A 21202-nucleotide genomic window follows, 5' to 3' on the forward strand; every position below is an offset into this window, starting at 1 on the left:
TGAACCGCTCCAGGAAAGCAAACCCCCAAAACCAGCTGTGTGGTTGGGGGGGTGGGGAAGTGAAGAGTCACGTGAGTATAGGTAGGACCAATAGGAAACCATCTGGGCGGGTGCTTCCAGATTCTGCTGCTCGGCGAGTGGGCGAATAGAAATTTTGAAAAGCGAGGTTCGTCTCAGGTTACCAGCGATTCGGCCAATGGAAACGCTCGGCAACCCGGAAATAGACGGGAGACGAAGGAGAAGGGCGGAGATGCTGTCACGTGTGGCCAATGAAAAGAGGCCCTCCTTCTAAGCCTCTCGGGTTCACGCGCGCACCATGTGAGCCCGGTAGGCGGGGCTAGCTTGAAACACCAATGGAGGCGGGGGTGGGCGGGCTCGCACCTGGTGCAGGAGGCGGGGCTTGCCCAGCCAGGCCAATGAGAGCGCGAAGCGCTGGACGGTCGTTGGGCGCGAGGCCGGCGCATGGCGGACGCGGCGCTGTTCGAGTTTCTGCATACCGAGATGGTGGCGGAGCTGTGGGCGCACCACTCGGACCCTGGCCCTGGGGTGAGCGCCGGGCCCCGGGGGGGGAGGAGACGCGGGCCGCGGCGGAAAGCGCGGATCGAGGCCCTGGGGAGCGCCGAGGGCGGGTCAACGGCCCGGGTCGAGCCCCGCCCCCGCCCCTGCCTCGCTGGGCGCAGGCTCGCTCCTCCATGAAGCGAGCGAGGCATCTCCGGCTAAAGCTTACCTCAAGGCCTAGCACAGAGTCAGCAGGCAGTAATTATAATAATTACTACTGTTGGACGTGTACCAAAGACTTACTGCCTGGGTTGAATCCCGCCTGCTCCACTAACTAGGTGTGGGAGCCAGTGACTCAATCCCCTGCGTGCCTCAGTTTCCTCATTATTAAATGGGCATTATAACAGCACCTCAGCCTCAGAGAGGGACATGTACTCTTCCAACAAACACTTATTAGGCGCCTATTGTATTCCAGGCACTGTTTCCCTGTCCTTGCGAAACTTATAGGGGAGTCAAACAAAAATACGCCACTACCTAGTGAGAAGTTCCCTAGAGAAAACTTTCATAGAGGAGCGCCTGGGTGGTTCAGTCCATCACGCCTCTGCCTTTGGCTCAGGTCATGATCCCAGGGTCCTGGAGTCAATTCCCACTTTGGGTTCGCTGCTCAGCGGGCAGCCTACTTCCCCCTCTGCCGCTCCTGGGTATGCTTGTGCTCTCTGCTTGTGCTCTCACTCACTCTCTTTCAAGTAAATAAGTAAAATCTGAAAAAAACAAAACAAAACAAAAACAAACTTCCGTAGAGTCATGAAAAGAATAGGGATGGTGGAGGAAAGCCTTTCAAGGAACAGACTGTAGGAAGTTAGCCCTGTGGTTAAGGCAGGGTGGGGGGTGAGTGGAGCACATTCCAGAAGGAAAGGAACAACAGGTGCAAAGCCCGGAGGTAGTAGCGTGCTTGGCATTTCGGAAGTTGGTTCTTCTGTGGAATAAAATGACTCAAACTTTAAAGCCCTTAGGGTGATGTCAAAGCACCTAATCCGCCCCCAGAACCTGGGAGCTCCTGTTACAAAATCTGTTACCAAAAAGAAAGGGTGGGGGAGAGAGTAAGGTGCTTGAGAAGTGATCGCCGTGATGAGTTTTATTTTCGTTATTATTCTTAGCATGATCATCGTCATCCATATGCAGGACATTTTACCTCGCTTAGATTTTTTGGTTTAGGAGCCCCAAGGAGGGTGTTGGTTCTCAACAGTTTCCAGTTCATTCATTCCTTCCGCACACTTTGTCTCTAACTTACCAAGTGTCAGGCCCTGTGGGAGGCTCTGGGAATTCCTCAGTGAAACCTACAAAACTCCCGGCCCTCCTGGAGTTGCGGGGGGTGGGGTGGCACTAAGATAAATGAATAAAGTCTAGTATGTTGAGGAAATGCCATGAGAAAGATAGAGCATGGGATAGGGAGTGCCCATTGGCATGTGTGTTGGGGGGGTGCTGGTTTGCAGTGTTGAGGTACCCCATCCAGCCTGATTTTCAAGCCAGAAACTCTGGTATCCCCGACATCAGCCTTTTCTCCCTCACCAGCAGCCCCCAAGCGGGCCCTGCCCATTCTCTTAAAACGTGTGTGCCACTTCTCCCCACCCCTGCCCTGGAGTCCAGGCCCCTCTTTGCCCCTGTACCAGCCTCCTCCCTTCTCCCTCAGCTCATTTCACCTGCTGTATCTTCACTGCATTCACATGGATTAATCCTTTGGACCTTGGCTCAAAGGCTTCCTTGGGGAAGCCTTCCCGGAGGCCCCAGCTCAAATCAGGTGTCCTTGGGACGTTCTTACAGCCCCTTCCCATGTGTCCTTGGCAGCCCTATCATGCCCAAGTATGTATCTAAATTATGGGTCCACATGAGCCTTCGATTCACATCCGTCCTCCCCCCACCATCCAGACCGTGCACTGTGTAGGCTCGGACAAGGTCTGCATTGATCACCACACAGTAGGTCTTGTGCACACAGTAGGTCCTCAGCATGGGTTTGTTGAAGTGGACGCAACCCCCTTTGTTGGAAGGCTTGGGGTGGGGTTTGTGACGATAAGAGTGCCTACCACAAATGAATGTTTCCTGTGCACGCTCCTGGGCTTCCCACTCCCGATTTTCATTTGATCTTCCTCCTGACCCACAGAGGTCAGCACAATCCTCCCCGCTTTGTAGGCTTCAAAGCTTGAGAAACCGAGGCTTTGATGGACAGGAGTGCTGGCTCTCAAGTGGCAGAGTCAGGAATGCAACCAGGCCTCCCACCTCCAAAGCCCGCGTTGTAAACTTGGGCCCCTTCCCTGGCACTCTCCGGGAGCATTTTAATGGGTTTCTGTGGTCAAGCAAGTGTGGGAAGTGCCACGTTACTCAGCAGTGCTCACCATGGGCTTTCAAAGCATACAAACGGGCCCAGGACCCAGCTGCCCCTGGGAGTCCCATGCTGGGGTCCTGCCCCAGAGCTCCCCCCAGTGCTTCCGGGGTGCAGCCAGGGGCGAGGTCCGCAGCAGCTCCCCCCACGTGCCTGCCACCTGGGAGCCCCATTTTCAGGGCCATATCAGGAGCACTGCTGTTTAGGGCTCCCGGGTGGCTCAGTCGGTTGAGTATCTGCCTTCAGCTTAGGTCATGGTCATGATCCCAGGGTCCTGGGATCGAGCCCCACATTGGGCTCTCTGCTCAGCAGGGAGCCTGCTTCCTCCTCTCTCTCTCCCTGCCTCTTTGCCTACTTGTGATCTCTGTCTGTCAAATAAATAAATAAAATCTTTTTAAAAAAAGAGAGAGAGAGAGAACTGCTGTTTGCTTAGCCCTGTCTCTTCCACTCCTGGTCCCTCCTCTCTCTTCCTCTTTCTGTTCCTTCTCTTTGGTCCAACAGGTCTCCTGTCTGAACCGAATGCAGGCCTCCTTGTTGGGTACTTCTGGTGTCCCCAGCACCGTATTCTGTTGGATTTAGTCCTCAGAACGGACTTGCAAGGTAGACACTACTGTCCCATTTTACAGAGGGTGTCCTTCCCTGCAGGGGTGGGGGGCAGGGGCGAGAATCCGAGGGGAACATCAGGATGCAGGCTTCGGGCTCTGAAGCTTGCCTGTGGCTTCCAGTCTACCCCCCCCCCACCAGCTGCCAAGTTCCTTGAGCACAGGCATGGTGGCTTGTTCCTCTGTCCCCAGACACACATGCCCAGGAGTCTTGGAGATTTCCATGTCCTGCCTGGTGGTCATCTGTGGCTGCTGAAAGGATTTTTCTGGACGGTTACAGGTGGAGGGCAAGACTAGCCAGAGGAGTCAGGAGGTCAAAGAGACTCTGTTATCTCAGCAGGAAAACCCCAGGGAGGAGCGGGCAGTGGTTTCTCCACCTCAGCAGCTTTAAAGATAAGGAAACCGGAGGAGTTCATTCCTCTGCAGAGCAGAGAGTGTCAGTCAGCTATGACCGGGAGCTCTGGCAGGCAGCCCGGGAGCAGACCTGCTGGGGCCGAACCTTCCCCGACCCAAGCCCAGCTGGTGCCTGTGCCAGCCTGGGCAGCTGTCAGGTGCAGCCCCCGGCCTCATCAAGAGCCAGAGGACCGCCCCCCCCCCCCCCCCCCCCGTCCCAGTCCTGGCAGAGTGGATCCCCAGGACAGAGCCCTGGAGAGGGCGCCGTGCACTTGAGGCCAGGGAGCTAGCCATGGGAGCTCAGGCTTTGTCCCTAGAGGAGCCATGGAAGGTTTAAGCTGAGGGCCGCGGGGTGCAGCCCTACTTTCCAGAACGGCTTCCCAGGCCACGCGAATGAGCCTGAAGGGACATGCGGCAGGCAGGCTGCGGCAGGGGCCTGGGGCCCAGGCAGGTGCTCAGCCTGGGGTGGGAGGAATCAAGTCTGGGGGTGCTTTAGGAGTGTTGGGGGGGGAGAAGGCAGGACCTGGGGGTGTCTGGGACCACCTGGGTGGATGCAGGAGGTGAGTCCAGGCCCACAGGGTGGGCGGCATGCTCATTCTTACTCATTCACTCTCCACGCTTCTGGGGCCATGCGCCTGGGGAAGTGAGGACGTGCCCTCTACCCATGCTCCTCTTAAGGCAGGAGCCCAGGCAGCTCGTCCCGCAGGCCCCCCAGCTGGGCCTGCACTGATCACTGAGGGCCAGGGCAGTGGAAGAGACCGGAAGGAGCCTGGCACGCCGCCCACCCCCAGTCCTGGATGCTCTTTGCGAGCCCAGGGCTCAGTTTGCTTGTTTCCTTGTCGTTGTCGTCATCGTCCTCCTCCTCCTCCTCCTCCTCAGGGCTTGGGCCTCCCTACAGGGAGCACCCTCTTCTCTTACTGTCTCTGTGATCCTTCTTCCACACGATTCCAACGCGTCTTCTTGGCCCTCGGATGAGCATTGGATGGCCTGGGTCCCTTCCATAGGACTTAGAACTTCTGTGCCAGTGTGACAGCCTGGGAGGCTTCATCCCCCTTACAGATGTGTCTGTCTGTCCACTCCCTTTGTTATTTTCACTACTGTACATCCCATTTCCCAGGGCTGCCCCTGTGGCTGCCGGTTCCTCCCAGCTGGGGGGCCGCTAGGAGGGCCTTCTGGAAGGGGCTTCCCTCTGTTCCTGCATCTTGTTTCCTTTCAGTGGGCTGTTGTGCAAACTCATTTGATGTTGGGAGGGAGGGTGGTGGGAGCCCAGAACGGCTCTGGCTCTGGCTCTGGCTCTGGGCTGGGCAGGGAGGAGGAGAGTCCCGCCCAGGCTTCGTGAGAATGATAAGCCTCTAATCCCTGAAGAGCTTTTGTAGGGACTGGGGGAGGCAGGCGGGGATAGAGCCTTGGGGCTTCCCCTCCCTTCCTCCTCCACCCTTTCCCCTGTCACCTGCTCATCCTCCGCCCCTCCCTTTTCTTCTGTTCGTCCCCATCGCCTGGATCTTTCCAGTTCAGCACCTACTGCCCTGGCCCTTACGTGGCCAGAGTCCGGCGGTGCCACGACTGTTGCCCAGTGTGGGTCACACCACCTTTGTGAGGTAGGGCCTGCCATCAGACCCATTTCACACATGGGGAAACTGAGGCTCGGGGCCATGAGATAGCTTGCCCAAGGTCAGTAAGCAGCGGAGCCGGCCCTTGAACCCAGGCAGTCTGAAGTTCACCGAAAGGAAACCTTTCCAGACCGCCCCCCACCCCTGGAGCTCCCTGGCCCGACTGAGGACCCTGCTGAGTCCTGGGCTGTCTGCTGAGGGCTGCTGTCCTGGCTGCGACCCGGGCTTGCGATGCCACCCCACCCCCTTCCCGCTTTGCCCGCCCCCCCACCCCAGGAGCATTCAGACTGGGGCTTTTCTCCTGGCGATGTCCCCACCTGGGCTGAAGCCACTAACACCATTAGTTCCCACGTGGTTGGGGCAGAATGGTGTGCCCTCTCCCACAGCGCCCCCCCCGCCTGGTCTGCAACCCCCCCACCCCCATCCCCATCTGTCAACGCTGTCTCCCACCCTCAAGGCCAGAGCCGCACCCCCATCCCTCTCCCTGCCTCCTTGCCTTGGTACACAGCCTCTGCTGGGCGTTCCCTCCCCTTCCCTGCCCCCTCCTCTGAGAGGCACCCCAGGGACCCCCTCCTGGGGGAGCTGGCTCTGCCCCACTCTGCACTGCCCTGTTCCCATCACCTGGGCACCTGTCACCCCCCACACACACCTCAGGCACAGTGGCCAGCCCCTGGGGGCCACCAGGAAATGTCTGTGGAATGAATGAGAGTCTCCACGTGCCAGGCAGTCCTCAAGGACGCAGATGTGCTTGCTCAGAGAGGAGGCTGGGCCTGCCTCTTTGAGGTGCTCACCTCCAGAAGGGAGGGGACACGGGAGTGCGGCCACCCTGCCACCTGGCAGAGAAGGCTGGCTGAGGGCGTGGCAGGCAGCATTCTGGGTGCTGAATAAGTCAGCCCACGGGACAGAGCCCCTCCTTCCTGGGGCTTTCCTCCCACCCCAGGCTGGTCACTGAGATTGACAGATGCAGAGGCGGTGAGTGACAGGGACAGAAACATTTGCTGAGCCCAGCTGGGAGCACTTGGCCCACATTTAATGCTCACGAGGACACTGGGAGGGAGGCAGCATGGCTAACACTGTCCTCTCTGTCCCAGGGAGGAGGCAGGGGCACAGGGCCCATGTCCCCCTCACTGTCTCTCATGCCAGAGGCGTGCCAGCAAGGGACCAGAGGGCTGGCAGGAAGCCAGCAGGAAGCTGTGTCCTCACCAGGTCCGGTCCCCACAGGAGGAGCACGGAATGGCGGGCAAGGGCCTAGGAGCTGGGAAGCCTGGCCGAGAAGAGGGCCACCTTGCTCGAGGACACAGGCAACCTCTGCTTGGGCCTCCGTACTCCCAGCACTTCCTCCCGAGGTGGGCCACAGCCCTGGCCTCCAGCCAGGGGTGTCGTCCTGGCCACCCCCTGGCCCCTGCCCATCTAGGTTTGGGAGCCAGCCCTGCCTGGGTTTAAAAGGTGCAAGGTAGCCTCAGGTGCCTGTCACCAAGCTCCTCCAAGCCCAGGTTTCCAGGTGTGAACTATGACCTCCCTTACAGTGTGGTTCAGATTAAACCAGAGGTATGTACAAAGCAGCTGGTGCCGGTGCATGCTCGAATCCCCACTTGTCACTTTGTTGGGCTGCTGAGTGGCCCCTGCATGCCGAGGCCACCACTGACGGTGGACGGCCAGCCTGGGTCCCCACAGAGCTGGGTCCCCCTCCACAGACGGCCCAGGATGGGGACAGGGGACCTAACCTGGGCCAGAGGAGGGGAGAAGGGCAGCCTCCGGGTGTTGGGACAGGGCCCTGTGAGTGAGCGGAGAGGTACCTCTCTTGGACTAAGGGAGGCTGTCCCTGGGGGCAGGGCAGAGGGCAGCAGAGGGACAGCTGGGTCCCGGAAGGCCCTCGAGGCCTGCTGAGGAGGCCAGGACAGCGTCTCAGAGCTGGATCTAGCTGGACAGATCCTGTCCACCACTGGCATGGCTGTGCTAATGGCATGTCTGACCCAGAAGGGCTCAGGCCTGGGGACTGCTGCCCCCCCCCCCCCCCCCCCCCCCCCGCGGCCCTTTGAGGAGCAGGATGCTTCCCTCCCTGTGCTGTCCTGGTGGTTCTGATGCCTCCCCGCTCCGTCCTCTTCAGGACACCCAGAGGAAATACACACACGACTACTCTCCTTGGGGCTTGCCATCAGCCCTCACGGGTGCCCGGACACTACCTACAGCCCGCCTGCTGTCCCCTCCTCCTGTGGGCCCCTGGCCTGCCTTCCCTGAGCACCGAGGGCGCATCTCCTGGCCCGAGCCCCTGTGGGGCCCTCCCAGGGTTCCTGGCGGATGTGTTCAGGCATGACAATCACAATCAATTTTGAGAGCTTCTTGCTGGCCGGGCCAGGGGGGCTGTGCCCCGCCCTATGGCTCCTTGCTGCGGCCGCGTGCCTGCAGCCATACAGGCCCCTTCGCGGGTCACCTGGAGCCCTGGCCCGGGGTGACTGGTGGGCCGCCTACCCACAGGGTGCTCTGAGGACTGGAGATGCTCTGATAAGTGGCGGGTGTTCTCAGTGACAAGCATGCTGAGGCTGTGACTGGGAACACCCCCATTTTTCCTGAGGCAAGGGGGCTCTGGTCTCTAGAGCTAATGGCATCTGCGGGGGCATTTTGAGGGACTGAAGGCATCCGAAGGCCTGGACCTGCCCTGGAAGGCGCTCCCTCCTGGCTCTCCTCAGCCCCGAGCGGGCAGGGGTGGGCACACTGGTCTTAGAGGACCCTCTGCGGCTGCTATCCCGGGTGGCTCCCGGGTGGAGGTGGCCACGGGCCCCTGAGCCTCTCTTCCCTGACCTTTTAGGGACAGAAGATGAGCCTGTGTGTCCTAGAGGGCATGGGCTTCCGTGTGGGCCAGGCCCTGGGAGAGAGGTGAGAGCCGGCGCCTGCTGCCCTTGGCCAGAGGCAGGCAGGAGCGGAGGTCGAGTCCCTTCCTGGGCCTGGGTGGTGAGGGTGGTGTTGCTCCAGAGGGGACCCCGGCTGGGCTTCCTCCCTCTTCCTCACCCTGGGCTCCCCATCCCGGCCCCTCCTGGCCCCACAGCATCGGCCGGGCCCAAGCAGCTGCCCCTGCCCTCCAGGCTGCCCCAGGAGACGCTGGCCTTCAGGGAGGAGCTGGACGTCCTCAAGTTCCTGTGCAAAGACCTGTGGGTGGCCGTGTTCCAAAAGCAGATGGACAGCCTCCGTACCAATCACCAGGTGTGCTGCGCGCGCCCGGGCCCAGCTTCTCGACTGCTGGTGGAACCTGACACCGAGAGGAGGCAGGAGGAGAGCCCCCCGAGGGAGGGCACAACAGGCCGGCAGTCACTGGCAGGTGGGGGGGGGTGTGAGTGGGAGTGGCAGGCTGCCCTGAGCCCACTGGCAAGAGCCAGGTTTCCTGATTGGCAACACCACCCCTCTCAGGACCTCTGCCCAGTCTTCTGAGGGAACCCAGGAGGCTGCAATGTGGGGGGTGGGGGTGGTCACAGCTGTTTCCAGAATGTCCACAAGCCTCCCAGGAGGGGCAGCAAGTAGGCTCCTCCGTGGTTGGCAGCATCTCTCCAGGCATGACAGTGGGTCTCAAGCTGGTCCGAGTCCCCTCTAGGTGCCTGCGCTGCGCCAGGCCCGGCCTGCAGATTCTCCCTGAAGCCCCAGTCCCGGGAGGAAGGTCCTGGTCCGCTGTTTCCTCCAGAATTCAGGCTGCTAGAGGGCAAGACCCACACACCCCATGGGGGGATCCCTGGCCCAGCTCAGGAAGCCCCTGGGCCCTTCTGGAGCTTGGAAGGATGAGGCCCACGATGATGGGTTCGGAGGCCCGGGTCCTTCCAGACCGCAGCCCCACGGGGCAAGGGGCTCTGGGTCCTGACCTTCTGTCCCCCAGTACAAATGCACAGGCAACCCCAACCCTCACTGGGTTCTTCTCTGTCCCCAGGGGACCTACGTCCTACAGGATAACAGCTTCCCCCTCCTCATCCGGATGGCCTCGGGCCTGCAGTATCTGGAGGAAGCACCCAAGGTAGGGAAGGCACTTGGACTTGACCTCCCCCTATTTCCTCAGCACCCCTCCCCCGCGAAAGTGGGCCTCTCCTCAGGCCGAGGGGCTGGCCCATGGCCCAGGACCCCAGGGAGGAGCTGCCCCCACCGTGGAGCCCCGGCCTGGGTGTTGGCCTCCCCGCTTCCCTGGGTAACGTGTCCCCCCAACCCCGTCCCCAGTTCTTGACCTTCACCTGCGGCCTTCTGCGAGGCACCCTCAGCACCCTGGGCATCAAGAGCCTGGTCACCGCCTCCGTGGCATCCCTGCCCACCTGTGAGTCATCGGGGAGGGGCCCTCCCTGTCCTTCCGGTGAAGTGGGGCTCTGGAACTTTCCTCTCCCTGCTCCCCCGGCTCTGGGAGGCGGGGCCAGGCTGCTGAGAGCTTAAGTCAGCCCATCTGCACCCTTGGCCCTGTGATGCCCCCTCTGCACCCCCAGCCTACTTCCCTAGGTGTAGCAGCCCTGGAGCAGAGAACCTCCAAAGGACGAAAAGCTGGTCTAGTGGTTGTGAACGTTATTCTGGGTGGACATGACGGAAGTCAGCCTGCTTGATGCTCGCTGGGGGTCCCCAAAGGGCAGTCAGGGCCCGTGGATTGCAGCCGGCCTGGCGGGGTGTCCTCCTGACCCCCAGGCGCCTCCATCGGACTAGCTGAAGCTTCATACCTCCCTCGGACCATCCTGCCCTCTGCTCTTCCCCACACACACACCCCCGCCCTGAGGTGTCTGTTCCTCTGCTGGTCCCCCTGGCCAACTCAGGGCGGGGGACCTGAGGCCAAGTGGGCAGGACCTGAGCAGCACTGTGCCCCGGAAGCCGGGCCCCTCCCCAGCAGCCTGCATGCTTGACCTTCCTGCTTCTCAGCACCCACACGGTGATAGGATGCGGGCCAGGTGGGCGGGGAGCAGCAACCCCTTGGACCACCCCGAGGCCCAGCGCAAGGCCACCCAGTCTGCTGGTGCGGGGCCGGGAGGCGCAGCTCTGAGCCGCTCTGAGCCGTGCTCTCTGCCTAGTCCCCCACATCCCAGCCTTGAGCTGAAGCCCGCCCTTCTCTTCCAGGTAAGTTCCAGGTGGTGATCCAGAAAACCTGAGGAGCGCCCCCGCCTGCAGCCCACCCCGCTGAGCCTCACAGCCCCCGCTGGCCCGGGGACCTCGGAGCCCCACCTTTGGGGGTGGCCAGAGGGCTCGCGCTGGGGACCCCGGGCTCTAGGGGTGATGGACAAGTGGGAGGGGGGATGGTGCAGGGGGCCAACCACTCTAGGGTATCACATGTGCTCCCCAGGCGGGTATCACAGAGAGGTCGGGGTGTCCTGGGAACGAGGTGGCCCAAGTTGGGGCCAGTGTGAAGGGATCCCTACGTTGGGCCCCTTGCTCTGCATGGCAGCTGTCCAGTAAAGGTTCTGTGTGTGGAACCAGATGTGAAGTGAAGGTGGGGGGGGTCACCCTGAGTGCTGCGGGGGAGGGGCATCTGTGAAGTGACTTTCACAGGTCCTGCAGGGGTTGGGGGGGCAGAGCCCCCTGCATGGCTCCCCACCCCTTATTCCCGTCCCTTGCAGGCCCCTTGCCGTTAGGTCTGCCTAAGCCCTGGTGCTCCACCTCCTGCCCTGCACCGCTGGTGGGGGAGGGTGGCCCCGGCAGCCCTGCCTGCCTCAACAAGTCTGGGGCCGTCCTGGCCCTCTTCCTGGGGAGCGGGGCTGAGGCCACCCAGAGCGTGGGCAGGGGCAGGCCTGGGGCTACCAGAACCAACAGAGAGGGGGACATGGGCCAGACACCCTGGGAGAAAGAATCTCCTTGCTTAAAACCCCACCGGTGGGTGCGGGCTCCCCATACCTCGAGTCCTGTGAAGACAGCCCGTCTGGCCCCAGCCCAGAAAGCTGCACCCCACATTTGCTGCCCTCCCCCCACTCCCCAGACTCCTGCCCCCTCTGAGGCACCCAGTTACCCCCCTCGACCTCTGCTGACCACCACCCCTCTCTGCGCCCACAGCCCCCGAGGGGGGGTCCCCTTAGACAGCTTCTTCCTGCCCTGTGTGTTTCCTTAGGTTCCAACGCACTTCTTGGGTCCCTCCGGGTCTCTCTGCCCAGTACAGAGCCTGGCAGACGTTTCCCCGATGAACTGGTCATTCGGCTAAACTGTGGGCAGGTGGACGGGGGCGCAGAGGGTCGGCACTCTCCTGCCCTCAGGAAGCTCTGGGCTCGTCCTGGAGTTTCCCCCACACACTCAGCCCTCACTCAGACATACTAGTCCTGCGCCCCGCTTGGCGGGACTGCTGCAGGGTGGGAGGGGGTGGGCAGAGTTCCCAGCTGGGGGAGGGCAGGGAGGAAACCTTCCCAGGTGAAGCAGCTTGAAGACCTGGGGAGGAGAGACGGGACTGGCCCCCAGCAGACGGAAGGATGCTTGGCTCTGGCTGCAGGGGGCAGGGTCTAGTCACCCAGACCCCTAGAGGGACATCCTGCTGGCCCTGATGGGGTCCCTTTTCTCTTGTCCCGGGCGCTCTTTGGTGGTAGCCTGTCCCATCCCCACCAGCTCACCCAGCTCCCCTGGCAGTGCCTGTTCCCCCCGTCGTGCCAGCAACTGAAGGGACACGGGTCTGGAGAGCAGACCCCACACCCCACGCACAATGGAAAGACCCTCTTACTTAGCCCTGCCCCTGCTCTCAGTGCTCTGAGAACAATCTGCGGGGCATCCAGGGCCTCACGCGCCCGCTGCACAAACCCCAGCTTCCAGAACGCCCGCTGTGCCTCCACGGGACTGAGACAAGGAACTTCAGCTCTTGGGAACCTCAGTTTCCTCATCTGTAAGGGGCATCACAGCCACCCTGCCGGGGTGTGGTGAGGAAGGGGCTAACTAGGGGGCAGGTGCATAAACCATGTGCAGTCCCTGGTAAGCCTTCACCCGCATGCCAGCGTCCTCCTAGGAGAAGCATCTAGAGCCGCCCGGTAAATGGGTCAGTCCGTGCCAGCGCACGTTAGCTGCGGGCGTTCCTAAGTGCCTGGTGCTGTGCTCAGCGGACTCCTCCTGACAACTACAGGACAGTGGTTGTCCCTGGCCACTCAGCAATGAGGAAGCTGGGGCTCAGAGAGGTGAAGTCACTTGCTTGAAGTCACACAGCTGGGCCCTGGAGGAACTGGCATTCGAACCCAGGATTGTTTTCCTCTTTCAGCCCTGGACTCTTAATCCCTGTGCCGGCTTCCCCCCAGCCCCCCGCCCCGCCACTGCCCCCAAGTCCCGTGGCCCCAGGGGTAGAGTCTGAGGACACATGCCCCCTGCCGGCTGGCCACCTCCCTCCTTTACCTGTGGTACCATGCCCAGGGGGCAGCCCCCAGTCCTCGAGAGCTGAGTGCGAGCAGGCAGGGCAGACGCTCCAGGGACGATGGGGACGGGGCGGGGACAGGGCGGGCAAACCGGTCGGGCGGCTGGCACCAGCGGGGCCTCTCTCCAGTGGGGCCTGTGCCGGTGAGGCTGGCGCAGCAGCTCAGCAGGGCCGGCGGGGAGCTGGGGCCAAGAGGCTGCCATCAGGTAGGTCCGGGGGACCCTGGGCGAGGGGTGGGCGGGCAGGGGGCCCCAACCCTCACTGAGCCCCAACTCCTCACCTTTCCTCTGCCCCTCAGCGTCGCTTGCCTCCCCCCTCCCCCAGCATCCTTCTCTCGCTTCTGCTTTCGACTCTTCACAGTTTCAGCCCGTGCGCCCTGTCTCGCCCTGAGTCTGCTAAGGCTCTACCCCATGTGCCCCATCCTGATTGAATGTGTTCCCCCCCGGAATTCCCCTCCCCACTCCCGCCCTCGTTCAGGCCCTAAATGCACCAGCCCCGAAATTTCAGTCACTCGGTGGCGATGGTGGCGGCTCGGGGTCTCCCTGCTCTCCCCGCGCTGGTTACGCGTCCTGTCCTGCGGCGCCAGCCCACACCTCCCACAGTGCACCCCCCAATACCTAGTGGTCCCCTAAGTTTACTCCACCACCCCTGGGCTCCCTGTGTTTCCCCACATCTGCTTGGCACCTCCATTGTCCAGGCCTCTTGGAAACTCCCAGGGGCTCTCAAACACCCAATCACCCACCTGGGAAATCTCACACACCCTGAATTAGCCCCCCAGCACCCCCATAACCCTTCTCCGTTCTCCCCCATCTAGCTGCGCTGGGGGTCCTGGCCACTCACTTTTACTCTGAAGAGCACCGCCACCCCACCTGGTGACCCAGGACCCCAACATCAGGGACGGGGTCTCTCACCTGTCCCAGGTCACATCCCGGGGGTGGGCTCTATCCGGCCGGCACCCGTGCGGGGCACTGAGTCCACCCTCACCCTCCCCTGGAGCAGGTGCCCGCCGCCGCTGCCATGCACAAACACTACACCGTCCGCTTCGCCAAGGGCGCCCTGCCCCTTCGGACCCCCACTGAGGGCTACTTCTTGGACCCAGAGTTGGGGCAGCAAAAAGGTAGGGTTTCAGTCCTTGCAGGGAGTGTGGCCTGTGAGTGGGGGGCTGCTGAGGGGATGGTCGAGCAGAAAGGGAACCTCAGGCCCCAGGCGAGAGGAGCTCCCGGCACTCCCCACATAAAGGGGTCGTGGTGGGGGGCGTGCAGGCCCCAGGGAGCCCGCACGTGTGACCCCAGATGGGAATGTCAGCAGGGGGCCCACCCAGCCTAGCCTCCCCGTCGCCGCATGGGTAAGATGCCCCTACCCCAAATCGCGGGGCCTGTGAGGGCTTCACCCCAACCTGGGGGGGGTGTGGAGAGAGAGCAAGCTCCCCCCACTGCTGAGTGTGTATGAGTGGGGGGACAGTTTCCAGGGGGTGGTGACCACAGGTGCTCCTACTGGGGGGGTGAGGGGTGCTGACAGTTACCTCCCATGGGGCCAGTTCAGCCTCTTGAGGTCCCCGCCTCCCAGGGAAGCCCCTCCTTCCCACCAGCCTTGCCCAATTCTGGGTACGAGGCCCACCCCCTTCAGTCCCCACCCTGTCCCCTCTCCATGGCCACCTCCCATCACCCCAGACTCCTCTGGACCTACCAGGCCAGTTCCTGATGGGTTCCTTTCTGCCCGCCCCCAACTGGAGGGACACCCCCCTCAAGGACTCCAAGGCATTTTTCCCACTCCAGCCCCTCACCTGGCTAAGCCCAGGCCTCTGCCCCTCTCCTCTGCAGCCCCAACAGAGCACAGAGACTGCCCCCCAACCCATATCTCCTCATTTTCTCTGATTTCTCTGGGGCCTCTGTGGAGGGACCAGCCCCAGCCTCCCCTTGAAGCCTCGGACCTGGTTCCTGCCAGTGCCCCCCAGGGGTCAGGGACCCAGGCCCAGTCACCCCCACTTCCTTCCTTCCAGGATGCCGTCACCAGTGGTGCCATGACCCAGCGGCCCTTCGCGCCCACGGGCCCTGTCGGCTGCCCCCACAGGTGTGCTGGCAGCTGGCCTACCACAGCCACCGGGGGGGTGTCAGCGGCTGCCGCCAGGGCCTGCCTCCCAGCCCCCTGCGGCAGCGGCTCTGCTCCGGTCCAGGGGCCCGGAAGGGGCCACCTGCAACCGCTGCGGCCTCCAGGCAGCCGGCCAACGCCCCCCAGCTGCCCCCTGAGCCCACCATCTCGCCCCCCGCGGCACCTGCCATGGCCAGCAGCGGCCCGGCCCCACGCTCTGCAGCTGGCACCCTCCTGGAGCCCAGCAGACACCCCCCCCCCCCCCCCCCGCCTGCCCCCGCGGCCTGTGGCCCCTTCACCTACAGCTCTGGTGCTCACCCAGCCTTCCCCTGGGCTCTGTCCCCGCTGCCTCTCTACCCGCCCGGGCCTCTGGCCCCTCGGCCTGCCCTCCTCGCTCTGCTCCCTGTCTGGGAGGGTGCTTGCCCTTGACTCTGGGCCCCCTGGGCAGCTGCCTCTGTTTCACCTGTTGCTTTACCTGTCCAAAGCTGCCAGGCCAGGTGTGTCCCTGGTGCCTCGTCCTGGGCTAGCGGGTGGGTCCGGGCCCAGGCTGTTTCCCTCTGCTGACAGCCTGACTCTGCTTTCTCTCTGCCTGGTCCGCCCCGCCCTGAACCCCCAGTCCAGGGGACCAGAGAGGACTTGGGGCAGGGTGGGTGACAGCAGCAAGCTTGCTGGCCAGCTCGGGGATGGGAGAGAGGGGCAGCGGTGGGGGAGTGGCCTAGGGGCTGGAAAGAACGATGTGGCAAGGGCGAGGGATCTCTTTACTCACTCACTCACTCACTCATTCATCCATCTATCTGTCCCGTGACTAGGTATTGGACGTGTGGGGGGGGGGTGCTGGGGACTGCAGGGAGCAGGGCAGCACCTGCTGTCTCCACAGAGCGCTGCGGGGAGGTGGGTGCAGGAAGCCAGAATTTTAGTGTGTCACCCAGTGATAACTACGCTGGGGGCAAACAGCAGCAGAGGTAAGGGCATGACAGGGTTTGCAAATTACATCGGGTCACCGATCAGGCAAGCTGCCGTTAGGGCAACATTTGAGCAAAGTCGCGGCAGGATGGGCCTGCTCCTGGGACCGGGACCGTGAAAAGGTCCGCGTGTGGGGAGGGCCAGATGGGGCCGTACCCCGGGGACCCTTGTGAGGGCTGGGGCTTTGGGCCCTGGGGTAAGTGGGAGCCACGAGGAACGTGAGCTGGCATGGGATCTAACAGGAGTGTGGAGCATGGGAAGCAGGAGTTGTGGGGGGAGGTGCTAGTAGCGGGGCGTGGGGCCACATGGCTGGTTTCCAGGTCTGCCTTGAAAGGAGAGCAACCGTTGAACAGGGACTCGGGCTCCAGGTCAGGTGGCCCCTCATCCCTGCAGGCTCTGGGCTCCGCTGTCCATTTTAGATGCAGAAGCAGAGCCCCAGTGAGGTGAGGTCACCCAGCCACCAGGAAGAGTGGGGTCAGAGCTGCCCAGGGGCCACCCCCACTTGGCCGATCTTGCTGGGCCCTCCTGCTGCCCTCCGTGCCTCCAGGCCAGGCCCTGACCCTCCAGGAGGGAGGGATCCCCCAGCCCCCCAGGCCCCTGGGGATGTCAGGTGTATTATCCCCAACACGAACCAGGAGGCTGGCCCAGGGCTGCCCAGAGCTGAGCCCTTCCTTTTTGGTGCCCCAATTCCATTCAAAGAAGTAGCATTTGGTGGGGGGCCCCCGGGGAGGGGGCAGGATGTCCTCAGCCGAGTGGACACTGTGAGGCTTGGTGCGTGGTACAAGGACTTCAACTTGAATTTGCTCCCTAAACAGTCATTCCAGACCATGGCACTGACCAAGGGCCCACCCCAGGCCTGACCCTTTGGCATCCATGCTGCCTGGTGTCTCTGTACCTCCTCTTCATAGGGAAGGACTGAGGCTCTCGGGGCTCATGCAGAAAAGGGGGCATAGCCAGGCCCAAGAGGCGGGTCTGCCTGGGCTCGGGGCGGATGAGAGGCAGTCGGCATGGGGTTATAGAGAGGGAGTGAGGTCAGGGCCGAGGGATGGACAGGAAGCAGAGAGGAGCCGGGGTTGTCTGCCCTGGAGTCAGGCTAGCAACGCAGGCAGGAACTGACACGAGAAACTTCTGGGGCGTGCCAAGAGGCACTTTAAGCATCTGAGGGCTTCAAGTCCCAAGAGAGGCCCATGGGAAATTTCCAGGGGAACCATGGGTTGGAGGCTGAACCTAGTGACCTAGGGCCGGCCCGATCAGCCCAAATCCCTTGGGCCTCTCTGTGCTGGGGGTCAGTGGGCAGTCTAGCCTCCCAGCCTTGACCTGGTGGATCTGGGGTCAGCTCCTCCTGGGGTGCTCAGAGGGACACATCAGACCCCAGAGAAGGGAGTTGCGTGGCTACTGCCCCAGAAACCTCCGTCTGCAGGCAGAGGGGTACCGGCGGAGGGAGGGGCTGAGGGTGGGCTCTGTGGCGGGCGGGCGGGAGGAGGGTGGTGCTTGGCCAGCCTCGCTGACTCAGTTTCCCCTCCTTCCCCCTTCCCCAACCTGGCCCTCAGATATCCTGACAGAAGATGATGTCTACTGCAGCTGTCTGGCCAAGACACTCTGCCACGTGCCTGTCCCTGTGACCGTGGGTTTCTACGCCCCCTTTGGCTGCCGCCTGCACATGATGCTGGACAAGATCACTGGTGAGGCTCTGTGTGTACTGGGGGAAGTGGGAGTAAGGGAAACGGAGGCCCTGGTTCCTGCCCAGCTTCAGGCTACCCCCAGTCCTGCTCACTCCCGAGGCCAGCTGGGTCCCAGTCCAGATGCCTGTAAGTCAGTTTTAACCAGGTTCCTCCTGATGCCCACAGCCTCTGTCTCCATGTCACTGCTCATTTCCTCTCTGGCCTCCTGGGCAACAGTCCCATCCCCTCCCCTGCCAGATCCATGCCAAGGAATCACCCAGACCCACATCTTTTCAGCACTGGCCCAGGGCCCGGTGCCCACAGGAGCCCCAGCAGGTAGAGGTTAACCCATCACACGGGCCGAAAGGTGGCCAGGGTCCAGAGCAGCTCGGACCTGGTTTAAGCTTTGCTCAGACCCCAGCCCCGACTGTGGCCAGAGCACCTACCAAACAAGCCTCCATCTGCTCCTGTGTTGTCACAGAGCGATAAACAGCGTCCCGGGACAAAACTCCCGGTTATAAGGCAAAAGCAAACAGCATTCTGGACCTCCTCCTCCAGTGCTAGGCGTTTCCATTCATTCATTCACTCAATAGCAGATGGACCCTGCCCCAGCCTCTCGTGATCCATCCTTCAGACATTCCCCAACCCTTCCTTGGTGCCCAGAGTACACAGGATGACCAAGAGCCCTGCCCTTCCTGGCCTCACAGGCCAGAGAGGAAGACAAACCTGGCCCCAGAGAGTGATGACCCACTGGGTGGGGGAGCCCAGGAGGCACCTGACCCAGCCTGGGGATCAGGGAGGGCTTCCTGGAGGAGGAGGAGGAGCATTAAGCCAGGAAGATCAGACACAGGCTGATCTGGGCAGCAGACTCTGCTGCCCAGCCTTTCGCTTCCTCAGCCCCTCGCACGCATGCTTTCCTTCCTTTGAGGCTTCCTCCCTCACCCCTTCGGTCCTTTCTCCTCCCGGAGCACTGCTTTTGCCCACCTCGGACCTCGGGCCCGCCCCCAGACCTGCCCCTTCCCCCGCCGCCGCCGCCGGAGCTTCCGTGCCGGCCCGGCCCCGCGCCGCCCCGCCGGTCGCTCCGTGCCGCGCGCGCCCTAACCCCCCCCCTTCCCTCCCCGCAGCGCTGATGCAGCAGGAGGCGGCCCAGCGGGAGGCAGAGGAGCTGCGGCGCGTGCGGTGGCAGCCGCGGCCCGTGCGCGGCTGGGGCTTCCCGCGGCTGCTCTGGTACCTGGTGTTCCTGCAGCCTGTCATCACCGAGCTGCACCTGCGCCGCAAGAACGTCAAGTTCCTCTTCATCCGCTTCAGCGCCTGGCAGTACGCGGGCACGGACAAGCTGTGGGCTGGCCTGGTGACCACGCTGTGCGAGGGCATCCGCCACCACTACGGCGCGCTGCCCTTCAGCGTGTACTCGGTGCTGGGCAACAAGCCGGCCGCCACGCCGGGCTTCTGCCAGCGCGAGTGGCACTGCCGGCGCCGCGTGTGCCTGGCGCTGCTGGCGCTGCTGGCGGCGCTCAGCCTCGGCGTGGGCCTGCTCTACCTGTCGGTGGGCGCCCGCGCCCCGAGCCATGGCGCCGCCGGCGGCAGCCTGCTGCGGGTGTTCGGCGGCGCGGCCACCACGCTGTCGGGCTCGGGGCTGCTCATGGCCGTGTACTCGGTGGGCAAGCACCTGTTCGTGAGCCAGCGCAAGAAGATCGAGCGGCTTGTGTCGCGCGAGAAGTTCGGCAGCCAGCTGGGCTTCATGTGCGAGGTGAAGAAGGAGGTGGAGCTGCTCACGGACTTCCTGTGCTTCCTGGAGATCTACCAGCGGCGGCGGCTGCGCGTCGTGCTCGAGGTCACCGGGCTGGACACGTGCTACCCGGAGCGCGTGGTGGGCGTGCTCAACGCCATCAACACGCTGCTGTCCGACAGCCACGCGCCCTTCATCTTCATCCTGGTGGTGGACCCCAGCATCCTGGCCGCGTGCCTCGAGAGCGCCGGCTCCATGAAGGGCACGGCGGACAACGGCTACCTCTTCCTCAACCGCACCGTCACGCTGCCCTTCTCCGTGCCCATCATGGGCCGCCGCACCAAGCTGCAGTTCCTGCACGACGCTGTGCAGAGCCGCGACGACCTGCTCTACCGCGAGATGACGCGCAAGCTGCGGCCGGGCGGCGCGGGGGGCGGCGGGGGTGGCAGGGGCGGCCGCGGCGAGGGCGCGCAGCTCCTGGCCGTGGAGACGCAGGCGGCTAGCGAGCGCGCGCAGAGCCGCATAGACGCCCAGGCTGCGCGCCGCATCCAGGAGGCGCTCTTCTGCCTGCACGACGAGCGCGACTGCCTCTATGAGTACGTGCCCGACAACGTGGTGTCCATGCGGCGCATCGTCAACACCGTGCCCATCACCGTGCGCCTGCTGCAGCAGCAGGACGGGGACTTCGCGGGCCCCACGCCGCGACAGGCCGTGGCTTGGGTCGTGCTGGCCAACCAGTGGCCGTGCCGCCTCAGCTGGGTGTTGCAGTGCCTGGAGGACCGGCAGCAGGCGGGGGGCGCGCCCGAGGCCAGAGCGCGCCTCTGGAACGTGTTCTGCGACAACAGCCGCGAGCTGCACTCCATGACCAAGGCGTTGCAGAACGTGCTGGACTTGGACGGTGACCCCGAGCTTTTCGAACGCTTCCTGGGCTCCGACTTCCCTTTCACCGTGGCCGAGGCACAGACCCTGCTGCGCTGCACCGTGAATCTGGACCACTCCATCCGCCGCCGCATGGGCCTCATCCGGGCGGTCAGTGCGCTCAAGCCGCCCAGCCCGCCCAAGTCCCCGGCCCACGACGGCCCCCGCGATGCCGGCGGAGCCAACCATGCCCCCGGGGCCAACCATGCCCCCGGGGCCTTCCAGTCAGGTCAGGGCTCTGGGCATGTGCCAGCGCACGCTGGCGAAGCCCACCAGCCCTGGGACCAGGGGCATGGAGGCAAGCCAAGACCTGTGGCCTGAGAACCCTTACAGCCCAGGTGGGCCTTGAAAGAGTTCCCCAGGAGCAGCGGGAGGGAACCGCTGCTCCATCTGCCCGGAAGAGGGGGCAAGGGGGTCTGCAGGGAGGCCAGTGGTGGCCACCCCCACCCCCTCCGGGTGAACCTGTGAGCCACAGAGAGCTGTTTGTGGTTGCAGCGAACAGAGCCAGCATCGGAGAGCTAGCGCCAGAGGACCAGTGAAGAACCCCGGGTTCAAGTGCAATAAATGGAGATGTGAAAGCCCCTGTTGGTCTCCGTGTCCTGGGCTTCCTGCCCCATCCTGCCAAGCCCTGTCACCCCTAGGGAGTCGGGCAGCCTTAGCAGGCGGTCTCATTGCTGGCCTCCCCGGTGGCAGGAGGCGTTGCGGGGGTGGTGGGTGAGGCCACTGAGGCAGGGGAAGACGGATGTGCTGGGTTGACTCAGGCAATGGAGAGCGCCTAGGCCTCAGGGGATCTAGGTCCTTGTCCCCACGCCCTGGCCTGCCCCAGTGCAGGGAGGGCAGGAGCTGGCATTTCTGAGGGTGGTGTCCCGGTGACCTCAGCAGGTTGCTCCACTCAAGGGGTGGCTCCGGTCTGGTGTGATGAATTAATTAGGGCTCACTGACAGCTCTGCTCCACGGGCCAGGGATGGCCTCCAAGCGGACCCAGGGCGGAGAGCTGGCCTGTGACTTCCGTGGGGGCGGCCAGCTTAGCTGCATGGCCAAGCCG

At 63.2% G+C, this 21202-nt stretch overlaps 2 protein-coding genes across 5 annotated transcripts; both read left to right on the plus strand.

Moving 5' to 3' along the window:
* Positions 1-41: 41 nt before the first annotated feature.
* Positions 42-13729, plus strand: LOC111160653 (trafficking protein particle complex 6A). 3 transcript variants are annotated; one of them, XM_022523890.1, is made up of 7 exons: positions 448-566; positions 5414-5435; positions 8287-8354; positions 8561-8678; positions 9391-9474; positions 9672-9765; positions 10545-13729. In XM_022523890.1, the coding sequence occupies exons 1-7, from the start codon at positions 463-465 to the stop codon at positions 10574-10576; spliced, it is 522 nt and encodes a 173-aa protein (XP_022379598.1). In that variant the 5' UTR covers positions 448-462; the 3' UTR covers positions 10577-13729. The 3 variants fall into 3 exon arrangements, with proteins under 3 accessions (XP_022379600.1, XP_022379599.1, XP_022379598.1); XM_022523892.1 differs by lacking the exons at positions 448-566; positions 5414-5435 and adding an exon at positions 42-81; XM_022523891.1 differs by lacking the exon at positions 5414-5435 and having other exon boundaries at positions 393-546.
* LOC111160652 (NTPase KAP family P-loop domain containing 1) lies at positions 12949-20732 on the plus strand. 2 transcript variants are annotated; one of them, XM_022523887.1, is made up of 5 exons: positions 12949-13004; positions 13798-13915; positions 14798-15196; positions 17400-17531; positions 18635-20732. In XM_022523887.1, exons 2-5 carry the CDS (start codon positions 13816-13818, stop codon positions 20476-20478), a joined length of 2475 nt encoding a protein of 824 aa, XP_022379595.1. In that variant the 5' UTR covers positions 12949-13004; positions 13798-13815; the 3' UTR covers positions 20479-20732. The 2 variants fall into 2 exon arrangements, with proteins under 2 accessions (XP_022379595.1, XP_022379597.1); XM_022523889.1 differs by lacking the exons at positions 12949-13004; positions 14798-15196 and having other exon boundaries at positions 13734-13915.
* The last annotated feature ends 470 nt before the right edge of the window (positions 20733-21202 follow it).

Source organism: Enhydra lutris, unplaced genomic scaffold, assembly GCF_002288905.1.
Source record: "Enhydra lutris kenyoni isolate GAN:26980312 unplaced genomic scaffold, ASM228890v2 scaffoldscaffold77, whole genome shotgun sequence".
Classification (NCBI taxonomy): Eukaryota; Metazoa; Chordata; class Mammalia; order Carnivora; family Mustelidae; genus Enhydra; species Enhydra lutris.

What these genes read in the sequence shown, in the direction of transcription:
- LOC111160653 (XM_022523890.1), top strand. Translation starts at nt 463, where the DNA reads ATGGCGGACGCGGCGCTGTTCGAGTTTCTGCATACCGAGATGGTGGCG. An exon ending in ATCTGGAGGAAGCACCCAAG is followed by an intron (nt 9,475 to 9,671) that starts GTAGGGAAGGCA and finishes CCCCGTCCCCAG; the next exon opens with TTCTTGACCTTCACCTGCGG. An exon ending in CGTGGCATCCCTGCCCACCT is followed by an intron (nt 9,766 to 10,544) that starts GTGAGTCATCGG and finishes CTTCTCTTCCAG; the next exon opens with GTAAGTTCCAGGTGGTGATC.
- LOC111160652 (XM_022523887.1), top strand. Translation starts at nt 13,816, where the DNA reads ATGCACAAACACTACACCGTCCGCTTCGCCAAGGGCGCCCTGCCCCTT. An exon ending in AGAGTTGGGGCAGCAAAAAG is followed by an intron (nt 13,916 to 14,797) that starts GTAGGGTTTCAG and finishes CCTTCCTTCCAG; the next exon opens with GATGCCGTCACCAGTGGTGC. An exon ending in CCCCTTCACCTACAGCTCTG is followed by an intron (nt 15,197 to 17,399) that starts GTGCTCACCCAG and finishes CCTGGCCCTCAG; the next exon opens with ATATCCTGACAGAAGATGAT.